The sequence below is a fragment of the Acomys minous genome (assembly GCF_964271855.1).
Source record: "Acomys minous genome assembly, chromosome: 1".
Lineage (NCBI taxonomy): Eukaryota > Metazoa > Chordata > Mammalia > Rodentia > Muridae > Acomys > Acomys minous.
The window spans coordinates 148,227,726-148,244,596 of NC_140483.1; the positions used below are offsets into that span (position 1 = coordinate 148,227,726).

The 16,871-nt window shown below is 43.2% G+C and overlaps 1 protein-coding gene and 1 long non-coding RNA gene across 4 annotated transcripts in view; one reads left to right on the forward strand and one right to left on the reverse strand.

The window, feature by feature from the left end:
- SLC44A1 (solute carrier family 44 member 1) overlaps positions 1-16,871 on the forward strand; it is a 179,428-nt gene that overhangs the window by 33,501 nt on the left and 129,056 nt on the right. For all 3 annotated transcript variants that reach the window (XM_084771960.1, XM_084771959.1, XM_084771958.1), the window contains exon 2: positions 8,365-8,454. In XM_084771960.1, the coding sequence (XP_084628086.1) occupies positions 8,365-8,454 (90 nt within the window). The remainder of the gene's footprint in view (positions 1-8,364; positions 8,455-16,871) is intronic.
- Positions 8,462-15,766, reverse strand: LOC311592216. Its single transcript, XR_014777344.1, has 4 exons — positions 14,614-15,766; positions 14,036-14,134; positions 11,998-12,084; positions 8,462-9,899 (listed from the first exon to the last, which is right to left on the reverse strand). It is a non-coding gene; the product is annotated as an uncharacterized lncRNA (long non-coding RNA).

Here is a 16,871-nt window from a genome sequence, read left to right on the forward strand (position 1 = left end):
ACAGCTCAGAAAACAACTTTTAAGTCCTCTCTCCTTACACAGTTGAGTGCTTTTGACTTAGCATAAAGTTCATGAACTAAGACAAGTAGTTACATACAGATGTCCGTATCTTTCCACTCAGTGTCTCTTACTACCTTTAACTGCCTGTTTAAGAAAAAAAAAAATCATGCTTTGATTTTCACCTTCACAATATAAATTGCCATCACCAGGCTTAGCAAATGAAACAGATTGACTTACAGTAAATGTAAGTAGTTATGCGCTCCAGGTCCTTGACCGAGCTTTCCCAAAGGACAGGAGATATCTTTCAAAAACCCTGTTAGGAGATGTTCTTTGCAGGTGCAGTGAACACAGGGCTGAAAGCCTCTATGTTTTATTGCCTCCCACCTTCATCATGCCTGCTCACTCTATTGGAAACTGGCAAAACGATCCACACCAGTTCTTTTATTCTCGTTACTACTCTGTGCAAATAAAAGCATCTTGGGGGATTTAATGAAGCAGCGTGTCCTTGGAGGGAGCTTTGGAGAGTCTGAGCACACAGTTCTTTGTCTTTAATTCCAGAGGCCTTTGTGCAAAGCAGATTGACAAGAGCCAGATTAAAACCTCATGGGTAGACTAGTATGGCCACCTAAGAGCCCGAGTCACACGTGTTCCTACGTAGCCGTGACCTTTGAGATAGACATATTCAGTGTGTTTTAGGGATGGGCCAGTGGGTAGTTGGGACAATGGAAACTAGAGCAGAGCTGTGGGACTATCAGAGCATCTTGGAAATGGCTTCTTTAAGCCAGGAAGTTGGGGGTGGGGGCCTGATGCTTATGGGAGAGAGGCAGAGACAGACAGAGACAGACAGACAGGGAGACAGGGAGACAGAGACAGAGAGAAAGAGAGTTGCAGATTACCCAACAATAGCCCAGCACAGTTGTAGGGATCTATGCTGGGTGAAAGGCCCTATCAAAGCTAGCTTTGCCCTTCACAGGCATTATTGGCTTCTCATTTTAATCTGTCGGATCTGTACTGCAAAGGTTTAGGCAGCAGACAGGATGGGTGACGTTTGTACTTGTCATTACTGTTGGCTTCAGGTTCTGTGCAGTCCTAGGCTTCCGGCTTCATGCTCCTTATTGCCGACCTGTGCGAATGTAAGCACGCGTTGATGACAAAGAACCCAGAATCAGCTTCATTTATAAAGTGTTGGTACTTTGTTATCGGTGATGAATGTTGGGGCATATCCCTGCTAGTGAGAACACGGGATTATGGGTAGTTACGGACTGCCTGTCGGAGTGAGGTTGAGATCAGGGCTGGCTTGTCTTGTGTTCAGGCTCAGCCTCAGCTGGCACACCTCTTCTCGTCCTCTGGCCTGGTTGCATTCAATGCTGGCGAAGACAGCTCCCTGGCTTAGTTCCAGTAGCGGCCCTTGATATATGTGACCAGCCAGTACCTAACTCAGGTTTAATAGGTATCTTAAAATGACACAAATGTAAGAATGCTGTTCATGAAGCTTGGCAAATACAGTCCTTTGCTATGGGTTAAAAAAGAAAAGGGCAATTTCCCCCCATTTCTAGTATCTCTCTCTAAATGAAAGCAACCCGAGAAATCGAAAAATGGCCAACTTAGTGTGTCTTTTTGTTCTCTAGTAAACCTTTCTGAGTGGAAGTAAAATTCACACTCGGCAGTGGATAGTTCTCATAGCTCACAAGAATTTTGAGTGTGTTTGTGGGCACATGGCACATTGTGTTTTAGACACGGAAAGATCATTTCAGTGTCTGCGTCAGCAAGTAAGCTGCAGGTGATTCCAGCAGACCTCTGAGCCACCGTCTCAGTGGATCCCAGCCTGTTTCTGCAGTACCTCTTCCAGCCCTCCGTGTTGGCGCTGTTTGCAGTGTCACAGTGCTTGGTTTGTATCTTTCCCACTAAATGAGAGCTCAGGAAGGTCAGGAGCCGTCTCACCTGTCTGTGAGTCATTAGTACTTAGTGTAGTGCCCAGTGTTGATCGGGATAGCCTTTTCAGCATGCTCGGGATAGTATCACACAGTCACACACCACGTTAGCTGACCTTTTTGTTATATATTTTCTATTATTTTGCAAGCAGGCTTCTATAAGTATGGCCTATAAAGGGAAGATTCAGAGCCTGCTCTGTCCCTATAGGAATCTTTGGGGAAGCTTTTCACGTCTGTTCTAATAAGGGTAAAGCTTATACATAGTAGGCACAATACAGGAACGTGGCAGGGAACATTCAGTCTTTGTTTTTAGCTGTTTCTTGGGCCTTTTCCCATGGAGGAGTTTATCCTTTTTCTTCTTCCATATTTGAGACCCAGTTGACACCTTTAAATCTAGATCGTGCCTTTGCCTGGCTGATCTTTCTGCGTCTTCTTAATCCTTTCTGCCCTGCGGAATTCCATGCAGTAGGCTTCTCTCTACCAGCGCGCTCCCTCGCCTGTGGCCTGCCCTGCCGGAGCTGATGCCTTCTAGGCACTTCTGACGCCACCCAGCTAGTCATAGCGTGGCACTTGCTGACAGTTCTGTGTTTTGGTGTTAGCTACAAATGCGTTTTCAAAATGGGAATTTCTATGAAATAATATTGAAAGCTGAGTTAGAACTTTGTGCAGGTTGATGCCCTAAAGAAAATCCAGAACCTCCAAGGAGCACATCAGGCTTCTTAGGAGGCTGGTGGTTTGGGTTGTAGGGTTTGTGGTGACTGTAGGGTCAGTCATACCCTTGTCCATAACTGTGATGTTTCCATGAGGTATTGCAGAAGTAAAAAAGTTCGATACCCATGCAGGGTAAAGTGTAGGGATGTAAAGACGCCAAATCTTGTCTTTGCCTAGCTTTAAGATAAGGAGAACATGAGTAATTTGATGAATGACATCTGTCGTCTGGCATAGAAGAACATATACACATTTTCTATTATTTGTGTGTGCGCGCACATGCGCACTCATGCATGTGCACACAAATATGTGTGTGCACATGCATACTGTTTTTGTCATTATTTGGAATAAATTTATGATTCTTTAGATCTGTGCTTTGTTTTTTTATTATTTTTGGAACCTTCCAGTTACTATATTTTCAAATATTTCTTGTTTCATCACATCTTCCTCTTTGGTTCTTGCTATGCATATGTTAGACCATGTCAATTTCGTGCTACACTTTGAGCAGTATTCTGGTTTCTGAGTTTAAATTCTTTTTTATTTGTATTGGGTACCTTGAGTTTACTGATCACTCTCTTGACTATATTTGGTTGCTGACAAGCCCAACTCTGCTTATTTTAGATTTTTAAAAAGATGTCCAGCATCATCTTCAGCCTTCTGGCCCAATATATCTGACGGACATATTTATGAGGCAGGAACTATTGAGGACTTGCTTACCCTGTCTTGGCAGAGTTTGGCTGTCATTGACTCTGCCTGCCCTTTTTGGGGCAGAATTCTGTCTGTGGTAAAAATGAGGGCATTTTGCCTAGTGGCTTGTTTGCCATATTTGAAGATAATTTAGTTTTACAATTAAGCTTAGTTGTTTAGGGGTTAAGACATTTTCAGGTCTAGATAGATGTTTTAACTTGATAATGATGAGATATGATAGATATTGATTTACATTCAGAATTTTAGATGCACCAAGATAGGAAAGATGTTTTCTTCAAGGGTGTCAAATACAAATAGCCAAAACACTAAGAATGTAACATTTATATAATTCCTGATTGTGTTATAGTTCTTACTATAGGTAGTTTATTGTGTATATGTGTAATAATATAAATGTATATGTAAAAAATAAAAAATATTTAATTAAAAAACAAACTTTATATATGCACACAAATATATGTATATATATATATAGAGAGAGAGAGAGAGAAAAGAATCTGAGTAAAGATAAAAATCACGTTTTTAAAGTATGTCTGCAGCACATTTTCCTTTTGATGGTCTATATGCGATGTTAATTGGAAGAAACAGATAGCATTAAATCCAGTTGTCACTTGGTTACATCTGTTAAAAAGTCATTAAAATTTTCAGCTGTTGAGCTTTGTGGCTCACTTGAGAAATTTCATGGTTCATAACATGTCACTCAGTTTCTCTGCACTGAAAGGATGCTGCATTCTCAGCCTGGCTTCTGCGTATTTCCATGTGAGGAATTGCTGATGCTCCTTACTGACTGCTAATAGGAGGAGTTAGCAGTCTTGTTGGAGTTGACTTTGGAGTCGTGGACTTGGGTTTTAAATCCTAGCTGCACAACTTTGAAACCTTGGGCTGCTTATTTAATTTCTGAGCCCAAGTTTGTTCATCTTTGGAGCAAGGATGGTACCTATATCAGTGAAAAACATGTGTGTAAACCTTTAGGTATAGAAATTCCTGGTTAATAAGAAATCAGTCATTGATAGCGTTAAAAATGGCAACTAAGCCGGGGGAGGGGGCTGGGTAGGTGGGGGGGGGGAGGGGTGGCAGCGCACGCCTTTAATCCCAGCACTCAGGAGGCAGAGGCAGGCAGAGCACTATGAGTTCAAGGCCAGCCTGGTCTACAAAGTGAGCCCAGTACAGCCAAGATAACATAGAGAAACCCTGTCTCGGAAAACAAAAGCAAAAACAAAAACAAAACAAACAAAACCCCAATCAAACAAAAAATGGCAACCAAGATAAAATATGCTTCCATGAGACCAATATTTTAATATAATTAAGAGGGAAAAGAGAGTTTAATATTCTTATACCTTTTATGGAAAAGGTCACATTGTAAATAGAAACTTGAACAATTAGGAAAGGGTTAAGCTGAAAAGGGAATATTGACTTGTAATGAAAATAGCCAGTGCTTTTGAGTGATGGACACTGCCCTGACGCCTGCTAGTTTCTTCTGGGACGTCTCCTTCGTTACAGTGTGCGGCCCCTTTGCTTTTCCACTTTCCCCGGATTCTGTCATCCATTTTTTTCTTTGTAGCATCCATCCTCCCAACTTATATCCAGTAGAGGTTTTGTATGTATTTGGCACAGCAGCGTCTTACAACAGCTTCAACTGTTACAATGTTGAGTCTTTGTATTTGTCTCGTCAAAGTAAAATCACTCTGGCTTTATGTTACAGATGGAAGCTTAAGCAGTAACAAACTGAGTGCTGGTCTAAAATGGTTGCAAACAAGAATAACAACAAAAAGCTGTTAATCTGAGGTGCCTGTCCCTCCTATGCTTTGTGTTTAAGACAAACAAATAATAGTGTTTCCCAGTAGAGCTGCTGTTTTATAAGTTACCATGGAGTAAATAGGATAAATTTCAGAGGTCTCCAAATTCTGTACCCATGAGTAATTTTACTGCAATGGGCACTATTCAAGATTGAAATTGTTTAATACAAAGAAACATTGTTTATTCACACAGTGACCAGCTGTCTTCCAAAGTATAGACCACAGTACAGGCATTTGAACAACAAAAGGAATAATGTTACTTTGTAGTAGTTTTACTTGTCCGCCCAAAAGTCTGCAGAAGTCCAATCCTGATCTTAGATTTGTAGAGTTGACAGAAACTTAAGAGATCCAGTCTCTCCTTCCCTGCCATCAGGGAGACAAGCAACTTAGCCGAAGTCAGCTAGCTGGTAACGCCAGGCGCTGTCCTCCTCTGGAGGAATCCACCTACTCATTCCTACGGTCCCATGCTAGTTAGAGTCTTGGGGTGAGGGTTTTTTTCCTCCATGACTAACTAGTGCTCTTTTGTTTTCTTGTGTGGGTGTCTGGGAACAAGCGAACAGCATTTCTGTTGTAACAGTTGAACTGTGTAAGGCATAAGGAGGCGTTGGTCTTTAGCACTTTAGGAGTCAGAGAGAAATGGTTGTAGCTCAAATTTTCTGACTTTGTTTTTGATAGGCAGTTGTTACTTAGTGAGTGAGTGAGTTGTGTGTGGTGTATAATGTGTGTGGTGTTTGTGTGTGTGCGCTTGGGTGCAAGTGCATATGCGTGTATGTGCAGGCCAGAGATTAACATCTTATGTCTTTCTCAATCACTAATATCTCTCCCCCCCTCCACCTCTCTCTACTTTTTCTTCCTTTTTCTTTCTTTCTTTATTTCTTTCTTTCTTTCTTTCTTTCTTTCTTTCTTTCTTTCTTCTTTCATTATGCATGTGTGTAGGGGAGTACACTTGCCACAGTAGGCATGGAGAGGTCAGAGAACAACTTGAAGGAGTCAGTTTTCTTCTTCCATGTGGACCCTAGGGGTTGAATTAAAGTTCATCACACGTCATGGAGGGTACCTTTGTAAATGAGGCCCTCCATCTTATTTTTTTGAGATACAGCCTCTCACTGAATCTGAAACTCACCAATTCAGCAAGACTTGCTGGCAGCAAGCACCACCGATCCTCTTGTGCTGGCCTGTCCAGCGTCAGGTTACAGGTACACACCAGCACACACCTGCGTGCCGGGCTTTTTCATATGGGTGCTGGGGATCAAACTCAGGTCCTTACGTTTACACACAGGCACTTTACCAACTGGCCCTTCTTCCCGTCTCATAGGCAGCTATTTAAAAAAATTATTTATTTTATGTATATAAAACTCTGCATTTATGTATGTGTACCCATTGCCCATGCAAGTCAGAAGAAGGTGCTGATGCCCCCGGGACTGGCGTTACGGATGGTTGTGAGCCATTATGTGGGTGCTAGGAATTGAACTGCCTCATAGGCAGATAGTTTAATGTTGAGCTTCTTAACCCCGCGAAGTCTGCATTCTTATAAAAATCATGTGAATATAAGTGTATATCTTAAGAGAAGGATCTGTAGCTTTTATCAAAGGATATATAGTTTAAGACTGTTGCTTAAAAACAGAGCTGAGCTTGACTCTAATCTAAGTAGTAATTCTACTAGAGCACTTGCTTGTCTCCATTGCCCTCTGCCTCGGCCCCTTCCTACTGACAAGTCTTGAGATTACAGTACCATCACACCCTTCCCATTTTATCCCTCCAAACCTTTCCATACACCCCTCCCTGCCTTCCTTCAAACTCATGGCCTCTTTTTTGATTAATTGATATTACATGCATATATACATAAATACATAAATATATTTCTCAATGTACCCTTCGTAGTGCAGGGGATGTTACTTGTCTGTCTGTTTTCAGGGCTGACCATGTGGCACTGGACAGTCAGCTGGTGTGCTCCTTCCTGGGAGGCCGTCTCTCCTGCTCCCAGCTTTCCACAGTCGCCTGTAGTTCCTGTAGGGTAAAGGCGGGCTGGCTTTCTGAGGCTGCCTTCTCCTTCCCTTCCCTTCCCTGCTCCATTTTCAGGACAGGGTGTGAGATTCAGGGCTATTTACTCCTTTGAGAGTTCAGGAGAGTTAATCCAGTTGCAGCTTGATTGAAAAGGATGTATGGACTCACCTAAGACTGTTGCACTAAGAAAAAAATATTGAATTGGAATTCCAGTCAATGCTTTGCAAATTAACTTTCAGAATGCTTCTAGTTCTCTGGTTAGGAATCCCTCTGTTTGAACTGGAAGCACTTGCATTTTTTAGGAACGCAATGAAAACCCAAGGATGGTGGTTTAGAAGTTGCTCAGGTCTGTCTTAAAAAAAAAAAAAAGAATATTTCTTTTTAATTATATTTAATGTAGACAAATCTACCTCTTAAGAATTCACTTGGTGGGCTTCTTCTCCAAGAGAGAACATACAGAAAGGATGCTCTAACATGTTTGTCTGTCTGTCTGTCTGGCATCTGGACACACAAAGAAAAAGTCACACAAGTGGAAGACCATGTTCATTTATTTATCCCAGAAATCCCTCACTGAGAACATATGAAGGCTTAGGCATAATCCAAAGTGATGGGAAATGAGACAGGTCCAGTCCTTTGCTATGCTCACAGTAGGCTACAGACACAGGCTTCTTAAGAATAACAGTTTAGGTCTGGGCATGTAGCTCAGCTGGTAGGTGCTGGCGCAGTCTGCACAGTGCCTTGGGTTCCATCCCTAACATCACAGAAGCCAGATGTGGTGGCTCACATCTGTATTTCCAGTACTTGAGAGTTAGGAACAGGAGGATCAGGAGTCCAGGGTCATCCTTGGCTACATAAGGAGTTCAAGACCAACCTGGGCTACACAAGTCAATGTCTCAAAAGAGAAATAGAAAAGAATAACAACTCAGCATGCTACATATTTCAGTGGGATACCACAAAAACTATCTATGTTAGTCCCATGCCTGCCAGGGGAGGAAGTGGGACTCGAGCCACAGCAGTGTTGGCCCCGGAAGCTAGCGTGGACTTCACAAAGACATGATAGATCGTTGCGTTTTGCCTTACAGGTTTAGTAGACATTGTGTAGCCAAAAAAAAAAAAAAAAAAAAAAAAAAAAATCTGGGTAGAAATGTTGTGTTTGTACCTTTCCAGTTTTGATTAAAATTGACACTTACCAGTTGTCTTGCTTTGTATTTTGAATTTAGAGCTCCAAACGAGACTGGAAGCCACTGGAGGATCGTAGCTGCACAGACATACCATGGCTGCTGCTTTTTGTCCTCTTCTGCATTGGGATGGTAAGGACACTCAGGCTAACCACACCTCCACTCTGGACCTAAGGGCGTGAGGGGCAGAGGGAGCTTCCAGTGCATCTGTGTGCTCGTCTCTCCTCTCTGCCCTGTTTATAATTGGCATAATTGGAGCACCTGAGGTACCATCATGGGGGGGGGGTTATTTTCCCCTTTAATACAATTAGGTAGGATTTGGTAGTCCCTTGCTATTTTGTCTTTTGTTTTGTTTTAGTTTTTGGCTTTTTAAAAAATAGCTTATTTATTACTTTCTTATGTGCATTGATGCTTTGCCAGCATGTATGTATGTGTGAGGCTGCCGATCCGCTGGAACTGGAGTTACAGACAGTTGTGAGCTGCCATGTGGGTGCCTCCCAAGTGCTAGGATTAAAGGCCTGTTTTCTTTTGCTTTTATGCTTTTCTTCTTTCTTTCTTTCTTTCTTTCTTTCTTTCTTTCTTTCTTTCTTTCTTTTTCTTGTTGTTGCATGAAAACTGAGATAAAACAGAAGGAGCTGATGAGAGTCTCTTCACCCAGTCATTTGAGAGAGCCAGATGGTTTGATGCACATTTCTTTGAAATCTGATCTTGAGAGGTTAGTAGAACATCCTGAGTACCAGCTCCTCCAGCCACCCAAGCCACACGCTTATCTTTGGGATTGCCACTTCTTTCCCCGGAGACTTGGCATCCTTTTGGAAAAGTGAATATGTAGCTCTCTGATATCCACCACACTTGGAATTCTCAGAGTTTTGAGTTCTTCCTGCAAGGGAAGAGCCTGCCTAGTGCTTTTCCCCTTGTGTCAAGTCCTAGGCCGCCAGCCTGCCATCAAGTGTAATGAGTGGCTTCTCTCTGATGGAAATCAGGACTTCCGGTGATTTCATCCTCGGGAGAGAGGATGAGAATTGGAGTCTTGGGGAAAGGTGCTGAGTGTGTACCTAGCCAGAGTTTGGCACTCGTGGCTTTGGTTGCTGCCAGGGTGCTAGGCTCCAAAATAATAGGCCTAGAGCTGCTTTAGCACTTTCTGACGTTTGGAGCATCAAAGGGTTTAGGAATCTTCATCTGGCCAGTCACCCTCGGTTTATAGATTAAAACATCAACACTAAGGAAGAAGAGGACCACCCTTAGGCTACCGTGCTAGTGAATGGGAGAGCTGTGTCCCCAGCTCTGCATTTCGTTCCTCTTCATCAAGAAGACTCTGTCCAGGGCCGTGATTCTCCATCCCTTAGCGACTAACTCAGGCTGCAACCGCACTGTCTCCAGCATCCCTGGTCTTATTAGCTGTATTTTTAGCCCCATCTTCCTGCCCTTTCTATGCAGGTTCCTTCTGGAAATACTGCTTTTTGTCTGTCTGCAATAAAAGATTTCATGTCTCGCTGCACACCACAGGTGTTCTCTGTGACTCGGAGGACAGCCGTCATCTAAGCTAGGAGCCATAGCTTTAGTTAAGGTTTTTAGCCCTGAGCAGAGGAAAAGAAAACAATACATTTGAATGAGATATGATAAGCTTAGGAAAATAAGGAGCATTTGTTTTAAAGATAAAAGTACACCTTTGCCAAATTTAGGGTGCATAGAAAAGGTCAAAATGCTAATGCAGGCCTTACAAGGTATTGTTCAAGAGTTTGCTTAGTTTAGTGGAGTGACGTCACATGTTCAGCATGTGCGAATATTCACGAAGAGCATGGATAGATTGCCTGATAAAATCAGCCCCCAGCTCTTCCATAGCCATTGTAACCCCAAAACAAATAGCAAATGACCTTCACAATTACGTTTGTAAAAACATGTGCCCTGCCACTCAAAGTGCTTTTGATTTCCCTGGGCTCAAATAGCCCAGGAAAGTGCAATCATTAATGTTAATAGACTGATTTGGGAGTTACTTGGGCGTAAGGAGCTGTTTACTGAAATGTTTTAATGCAATGGTAATTAATATAATGTCTATTTCATCACGACGGTAATTAAGACCCACTGTGTGTGCTTTTAAATACAGGCACAGCGCTATTTGTTTTGGACTGAATCTTTAAGTAGGTTGCTTTCCCATGGAGTTGAGCTGATGTCAAATCTTGCCGTGAGGAGGCGGAAGTAATCGTTGCCCATCTCACAAGTGCAACTGAGGTGTATAGTTTTGCTTCTGGTTCCATCCCATTTTAATTTCATTCTGTAGTAAGCCATATACCAGACACTCAGGGGTCAAAGTGTTACCCATTTGAAAATGGTAAAAACATTTGGATGGTAGTTGGCATGGCTCTTTGGGCAAAGGAGCCCTCTGCCAAGCCTGGTGGATGAGTTTGATCTGCAGGACTCACATGGTGGAAGGAGAGAAGTGGTTCTCTGAAGCTGTGCTGTGACCTTCATGCACATGTATGTATGTATGTATGTATGTATGTATGTATGTATGTATGTGTACACAAAAAAACTGTAAAATTTTAAAATTGGATTATTTGTGCATATACATAATATGATGAAGTATCTGTGGGATGGAACCCAAGTCTAAACGTAGAATTCCTCCATGTTTCAGATATACCTGATACTCACGCCCTGCAGGAAGTTTTATATAGTTTTGGCTGCAGCTCATCATGGGAGGTCACATGTGGACTTTCCCACATGTTACCCATGCTGGTGCTCTAGATCATGAAGCATTTAGACTTCAGGCTTTTAGATGGACAGGGTGCAATCTGGATTCATTTTTGTTCTTAAAATAAATTTTAAAAAAAGAAAGAAAAAAAATTAGTGGTGTTGTTTTCCATTAGCTTTAAAAGAATTCTTCATTTATTTTATTTTTAATCACACGAGCACTTTGCTTGCATGTGCATTTGTGTACCACACGTGTGCTTGGTGCCTGCAGAAGTCAGAGAGGGTGTCGGGTCTCCTGGAGCTGGAGTTATGGGTGGTTGTGAGCTACCTTATGAGATGAGCGCTGGGAGTTGAGCTTGGGTCCTCCGCCAGAGCCGCAGATGCTTTTAACCACCAGGGCCATCTCTCCAGCCCCATCTGGAGTTTTGAAACAAACACTCAACAAGCATCTGTTGAACATTATCAATCTATGTAAATCTCTGAATCGTACAGTGAGATGGAGTTTACACTAGTGTATCAACAAGGGGTAGTGAAATTAAGTGTTAACTTGCCTAGTAAGTTAGCAAAGATAGGAGCTTTCCGTGTTCTTTTCAGTGATCACTCTGCTTTCTCCTTTTATAGACCATTTTCTAGTCAGCTTGTAGCCTGGTGTTTAGACTTTAGCTTTATTGCTTTTATTACCTTGATACCTAGGCTCTTTATAGATATTTTAATTTTATTTATTTATTTATTTTTGATACTTTTATTTTTCATCCACCTTCATTATTAAACCTTTTATTTGCATGTGCCCATTTCCTTGTCATAATTTACTTATTTGTTCTATAGTTGCAAGTTTTTACCGCGTGAATTGTCAAGAACTTAAGGCATTTTTCAAAGTAAATTGTTTTCAGTTTTCTTGGGCTGCCATCATTTATGATTAAACTTAAGTTTGGGGGGTGAGATGGGTGCAAAATCTTGTTGGCAAGCTGGGCTTCACTTTATACTCACCAGCCTTAGCCTCCTGCATGCTGGGTTTGTAGGCATGTGCTGCTGGGCCTAGTCTCTGTTGACCGGGAACTTGGAAACCTTCTGCTTCTGTTAGGATCACAGATATGTTACTATCATACCTGGCATAACATTGCACTTCCAAATTCCTGTTTTCAGCTTTCCATATTGAAAACATTCTCTTTTCAATCAGGTAGTTCGTTAATTCCACCTGTACATGACTGTTATCTGGAATTCTGGTTTAGAACTCTATCCTCAGCTCCCTACTAGTGATCAGGCCCTAATCTCTGGGGTACTAGTGATCAGCCAGGGGGAGAGCCAGCTCAGGGCTCTGATGAGCCACAGAAAGGATTTGGGAGGGTGTGACATGCCTGGGGTTTAGAAGGATTGTTCTCTGTGTTCCTTGTCTGGTTGTTGCTGTTTGTTTTTCTTTTCTTCCCTTCTCTGATTGTCTTATGAAACCAAGCCTTAGATTTGGATTTTGTTCCCTCTGTGCCTGCCCATTGTTTCCTTTTCCTTTAAGAGTATGCTCATTCCTTTATTGTAAGTTTTGCCTTGGCATATACTAAAAAAAAAAAAAAAAAACTTATTGCATAGATGTTTCTGAGACTTGTCAAACATTTTTTTCTTCCTCTTAGAGCAATGCATTCTATTAAATGCTAAAGGACTCTGCAAATCAGTGTACTGACAAAAGCTTTGTTTGCATAAGTATGCCTTTGTGCCTAGCCTTCTAATCCGACCTTATCTGCTAGATCCGGATGGTCCTCCTGCTTTCAGGAGTCTCAGAAGAGGAGGACTAGAAACCAAGTATTATCCCACTGCTTTAAAAATGTGTTATTGGGCAGACTGACCCAGCACTAGTTGCCACTTATGTGCTGGTGGTTGAGAGAGAGCTGGCGGGGTGTGTTGCCATGAACTGCTGGGACACAGCTATCCTGCCTCTCAGTGCTCTGATCTGCTGGGACACAGCGGCTCTGCCACTCACTTCCCCATTTACTATTTTTGCAACATTTCTGGCATATTCACATCCTCCTCCTACTCACCTCAGGTTTTTGTTGAATCCCCACCCCCACACCTAGTGAAGACCATCTGCTCTGTTCAGTTGCTTGGTAAAATGTAGGTGTGAAAATCACCCCCCCCCACACACATACACACACACACACACACACACAGAGAGAGAGAGAGAGAGAGAGAGAGAGAGAGAGAGAGAGAGAGAGAGAGAGAGAGAGAGAAGTGTATCCTGATGGTGCACAAGTCTAAGCAAAAACTTACTTAAGTAACATTAGCCCTTATGACAGGGAGCTGCAGTTTCTTACGTCCAAATTGTCCTCTCATTTTGGTGATACATAATTATTAGCTGGGTCTTGTCCATGACCTCTGTCCCTCAGCGCTGTGCCTGTATTTGCTTTTAGTCACCTAGGTGTTTTTTGTTTGTTTGTTTGTTTTGTTTTGTTTTTTCTGTATAGCCCTGCAACCAGGGCTCTTGTAGAACAGGCTGGTACTCTTAAGAGATGCATTGGCCTGCCTCTGCCTCCCAAGTGCCGGGATTAAAAGTATGCACCACCACCTCCCCCAGCCCCGTTTTTAGTCACCTAGTTTTTTAAGTCTTCTGTCTGCACCTATTTACCTCACAGTAGCAGCCCCCAAAATGCTTCAGTGGCTCAGTCATTTTAATGTTGTCGTCACGGTTCCCTTCCTTAGTCATAGTGATTGTGTTCTGTTCCACCATGACAAAGGCTTTCTCCTCCACCTAAACATTCGTGTCTGTGATGTGATTTCCTTCTGCTGGGTGCTTTTTCCCTCCTCTATCCAGAAAGCCACTAAAGTGTTGAATATTTTCAGAAACATTTCTCCCATCCTGTTTCAATTTCATGTACTGTATTCTTTTTTTCTCTTCTGAAGTTGTGTAGTCACCTGCGTTTGGACTTAAGTGTTTTTCTTTTTAAAGAGATTGGAATTGTAATTAGATTTGCCCTTGTTGTGCATCATCAGTGCCTGTACCAGGTGGGAAGTCCCTGGGACAATAGTTGTGGCTTCTTACCCTTTATTATGTACCCAGCCCTACCGTCTGCTCCACCCTTGCGGCTTCTCACACTCTCTGCTCTAGCGCTTCTGGAATCTTCTACGAACTTTAAATGACCTGTATGAAAAATATGACAAGGTCCCGTTTCAGCATACATAGATAACACTTACAGCTTACCCTCCGCCATGCCCCAGGGATGTGAGGTGGCTTCTGATAAAGAAGGGGACCCATCATGTGCAGCAGCAGTGTTATAAAACAATCAGGGAGGGAAACCTGAACAATGGAATCCTTAACAACGTTCCTATCAAATGTTAGGGGAAAAAACCCCATAAATAAAACAAAAGAAAAATGTAACCTTTTAATGAACCATTTTACCCCCTCCGGACTACTAAAGAAGTTTAATTGTGATCTGGAAGTATTCTTGTGTAGTAACAAAATTACTGGCATTATTACTCATTTTTGCTCCCCAACCCCCCTCCCCCAGACAAAATTTTGGTTTTTCTGACAAGAAACAGAGCAAGTTTGTCACTTCCTGGTACCGCTGTCAGCCTTTACCATTGCAGATTTACTAGTAACAGCTCCCACATATTGATCACCTGCCAGGTAGCAGACACTTAGCCAGGGATTGGATCTGCGTTATCTCGTTTAGGTCTCATCATTGTGCTGTGAGGTAGACGTGCTCAGCGTTACAGATGAAGAGAGCAGACTCTAAGTCCGTAATTGCCTCAAAGGCACCAGGTGGTAGGGAGACTCCAGCTACCGAGCAGGCTCGTTTAGTTCCTTTGTCCAGGATCGTGCTTGGTGCTCTCCTGTTGGCATAACAAGTACTCGAGGCAGTCAGTTTATAAGTGAAAAGGTTTTCAGCCCATGGTTGGCTGGCCCTGTTGATTTGGGGCCTTTGGGTTGGTCCCTCGTGGTAGGAACATGCATTAGAGGAAAGTCACTCACTTCCGCTTCCGGCCCTGACAGCGGAAAGACGTTATGAAGCAGCAGCCAGGGCCCCCACAGTCCCCTGCAAAGGTATTGCGTAACCGGAAGACATGCCGGGCTCACGTGTTACGGGTTCATCACCACCCATTCGCATCACTGGCCCACAGGTTGGAGGCCCGAAGCGCTTAACACGGGGATCTTTGGGAGACATTCTGGATGCTCATGATAGAAAACTTCTCTATTGTAGCCTCTGCGTTTCCCCTTCCTTCTGTTCGCTCAGCACACGGTTTCCTAGTTTGGAGCTGAAGTATAAGAGGGTGTGCTCATTTGAGTATGTGTGTGTGTGTATGTGTGTACAAGAGTATCTGTCTGTCTGTCTGTCTGTCTGTCTGTCTGTCTGTCTGTCTATCTATCTATCTATCTATCTATCTATCTTAGTATCAGGCTGAAGTCCTTGACTCTTCCCGTATTCAGAGGGGAGAGAGCACTCTGTAACGGGAGTGGCCAGCCACGCCCAGCAGCGCTGTTGGCAGCTCAGCTCTTGCTGTAGGGAATGAAGGGTTAGCATTTACCCAGAGGTGCACTCATGTGTGTTCCCTCTAGCATGTCCTACAGCAGCCGCTGGGTTAAGCGGTTTTACTCCCAGTTAGTAGATGGGTAGACTGAGGCATGGGGGATTGAGCAAGTTTGACCACAGTCATACTCATAGAAAATGGAGCCATCAATGCTCCATTGATAACACAAGAGCGTGTAACTTGAAGTCCACCGTCTTTCTCTCACACATGCTCTGGTTTCTAATAGCGGAATATGAGATGCTTATCAGCGCCATTTACTCCTTACCCCAGCTTAAGGAGCTGCAGACTCTTTCTGTCCATTTGTCAGGTGAGCCAGTTGAGGTAGAAAGTTGATCAGGGTTGGAGACTAGGACATTGTGTCCGGTTTCTGTCCTCCGTGCACTTTTTCACAGAGTGTGGTTTAAGAAGTTTCTACAGGGTAGAGGCATGCTCTCACCTTTCCTTGTCTGCACAGTGAAAGTCAGAAAAACTGTTTAGAAAGAGAGTTGTCAGATTTTTTTTTTAAGGCTTTTTAGGTAAGTATGTGTAAAGGAAAAAAGGCTTTTCCCTGAGGGATTGGATCAGACTGCAGCATGCACCTCTGCAGCCTGAGATCCAGCAGCACCATTTAGATAAGAATCGATGGGTACCCTCTCTGCCTCCTTAACCTGACTAAACAGCAGAAATGGGTCCAGGTCCCATCCTCCCCCGCCCCTCCATCCCTAGTACAGCCATTATCAGCAGTCACTGGTCTTACTTGCAGCCTTATGCTCACTGGGCTGTGGTGGAGCGCTGGCTTCCGTTGCCTTGTTGTGATCAGCACCTGCCAGACTCAGCAAGCAAGCACTGTGTGGTCCCCAGTGTCTACCATTTACCTTTGAGACCAGGATGAAGCATATTCCCATGAAACAAGCAGCCTTTGCAGTATGTGAAGCCAGTGCCTCACCTGCGCTCCCCCCACTGCCCTGTGTTAAGAGCGAGCTTCATGGTGTAAGTCTTGGCTCTTAGACAGCTTTGTCACAGGAAGGACAAAAGTGTTGTGTGCTCTGAAGTGATGATGATTCAGATCTCACATTGTTGTTCTCTGGATTTTAGCCCCCATTTATCCTTTCCTGTTTGTTTAATAGAACCCCTTTATGACCAAGTAAAATTAAGGAATGACTACAGCTGGCTTTGATTCTAGACTCTGATCTTTACTAGCTTTTGTGGCCCTGCGTGACTTACTAACCTTCCTAGGCCTTAGTTTCCTCCTCGGGAGAATTAGAGAATGTATGGTAAATTCCCTGCATGCAGCCTGGCTCCGAGCAGGTGTTCAGTGTGGGGGCACCACAGTTAATGTCACAAAATGCAAAGGCAATTCTATGACAAGG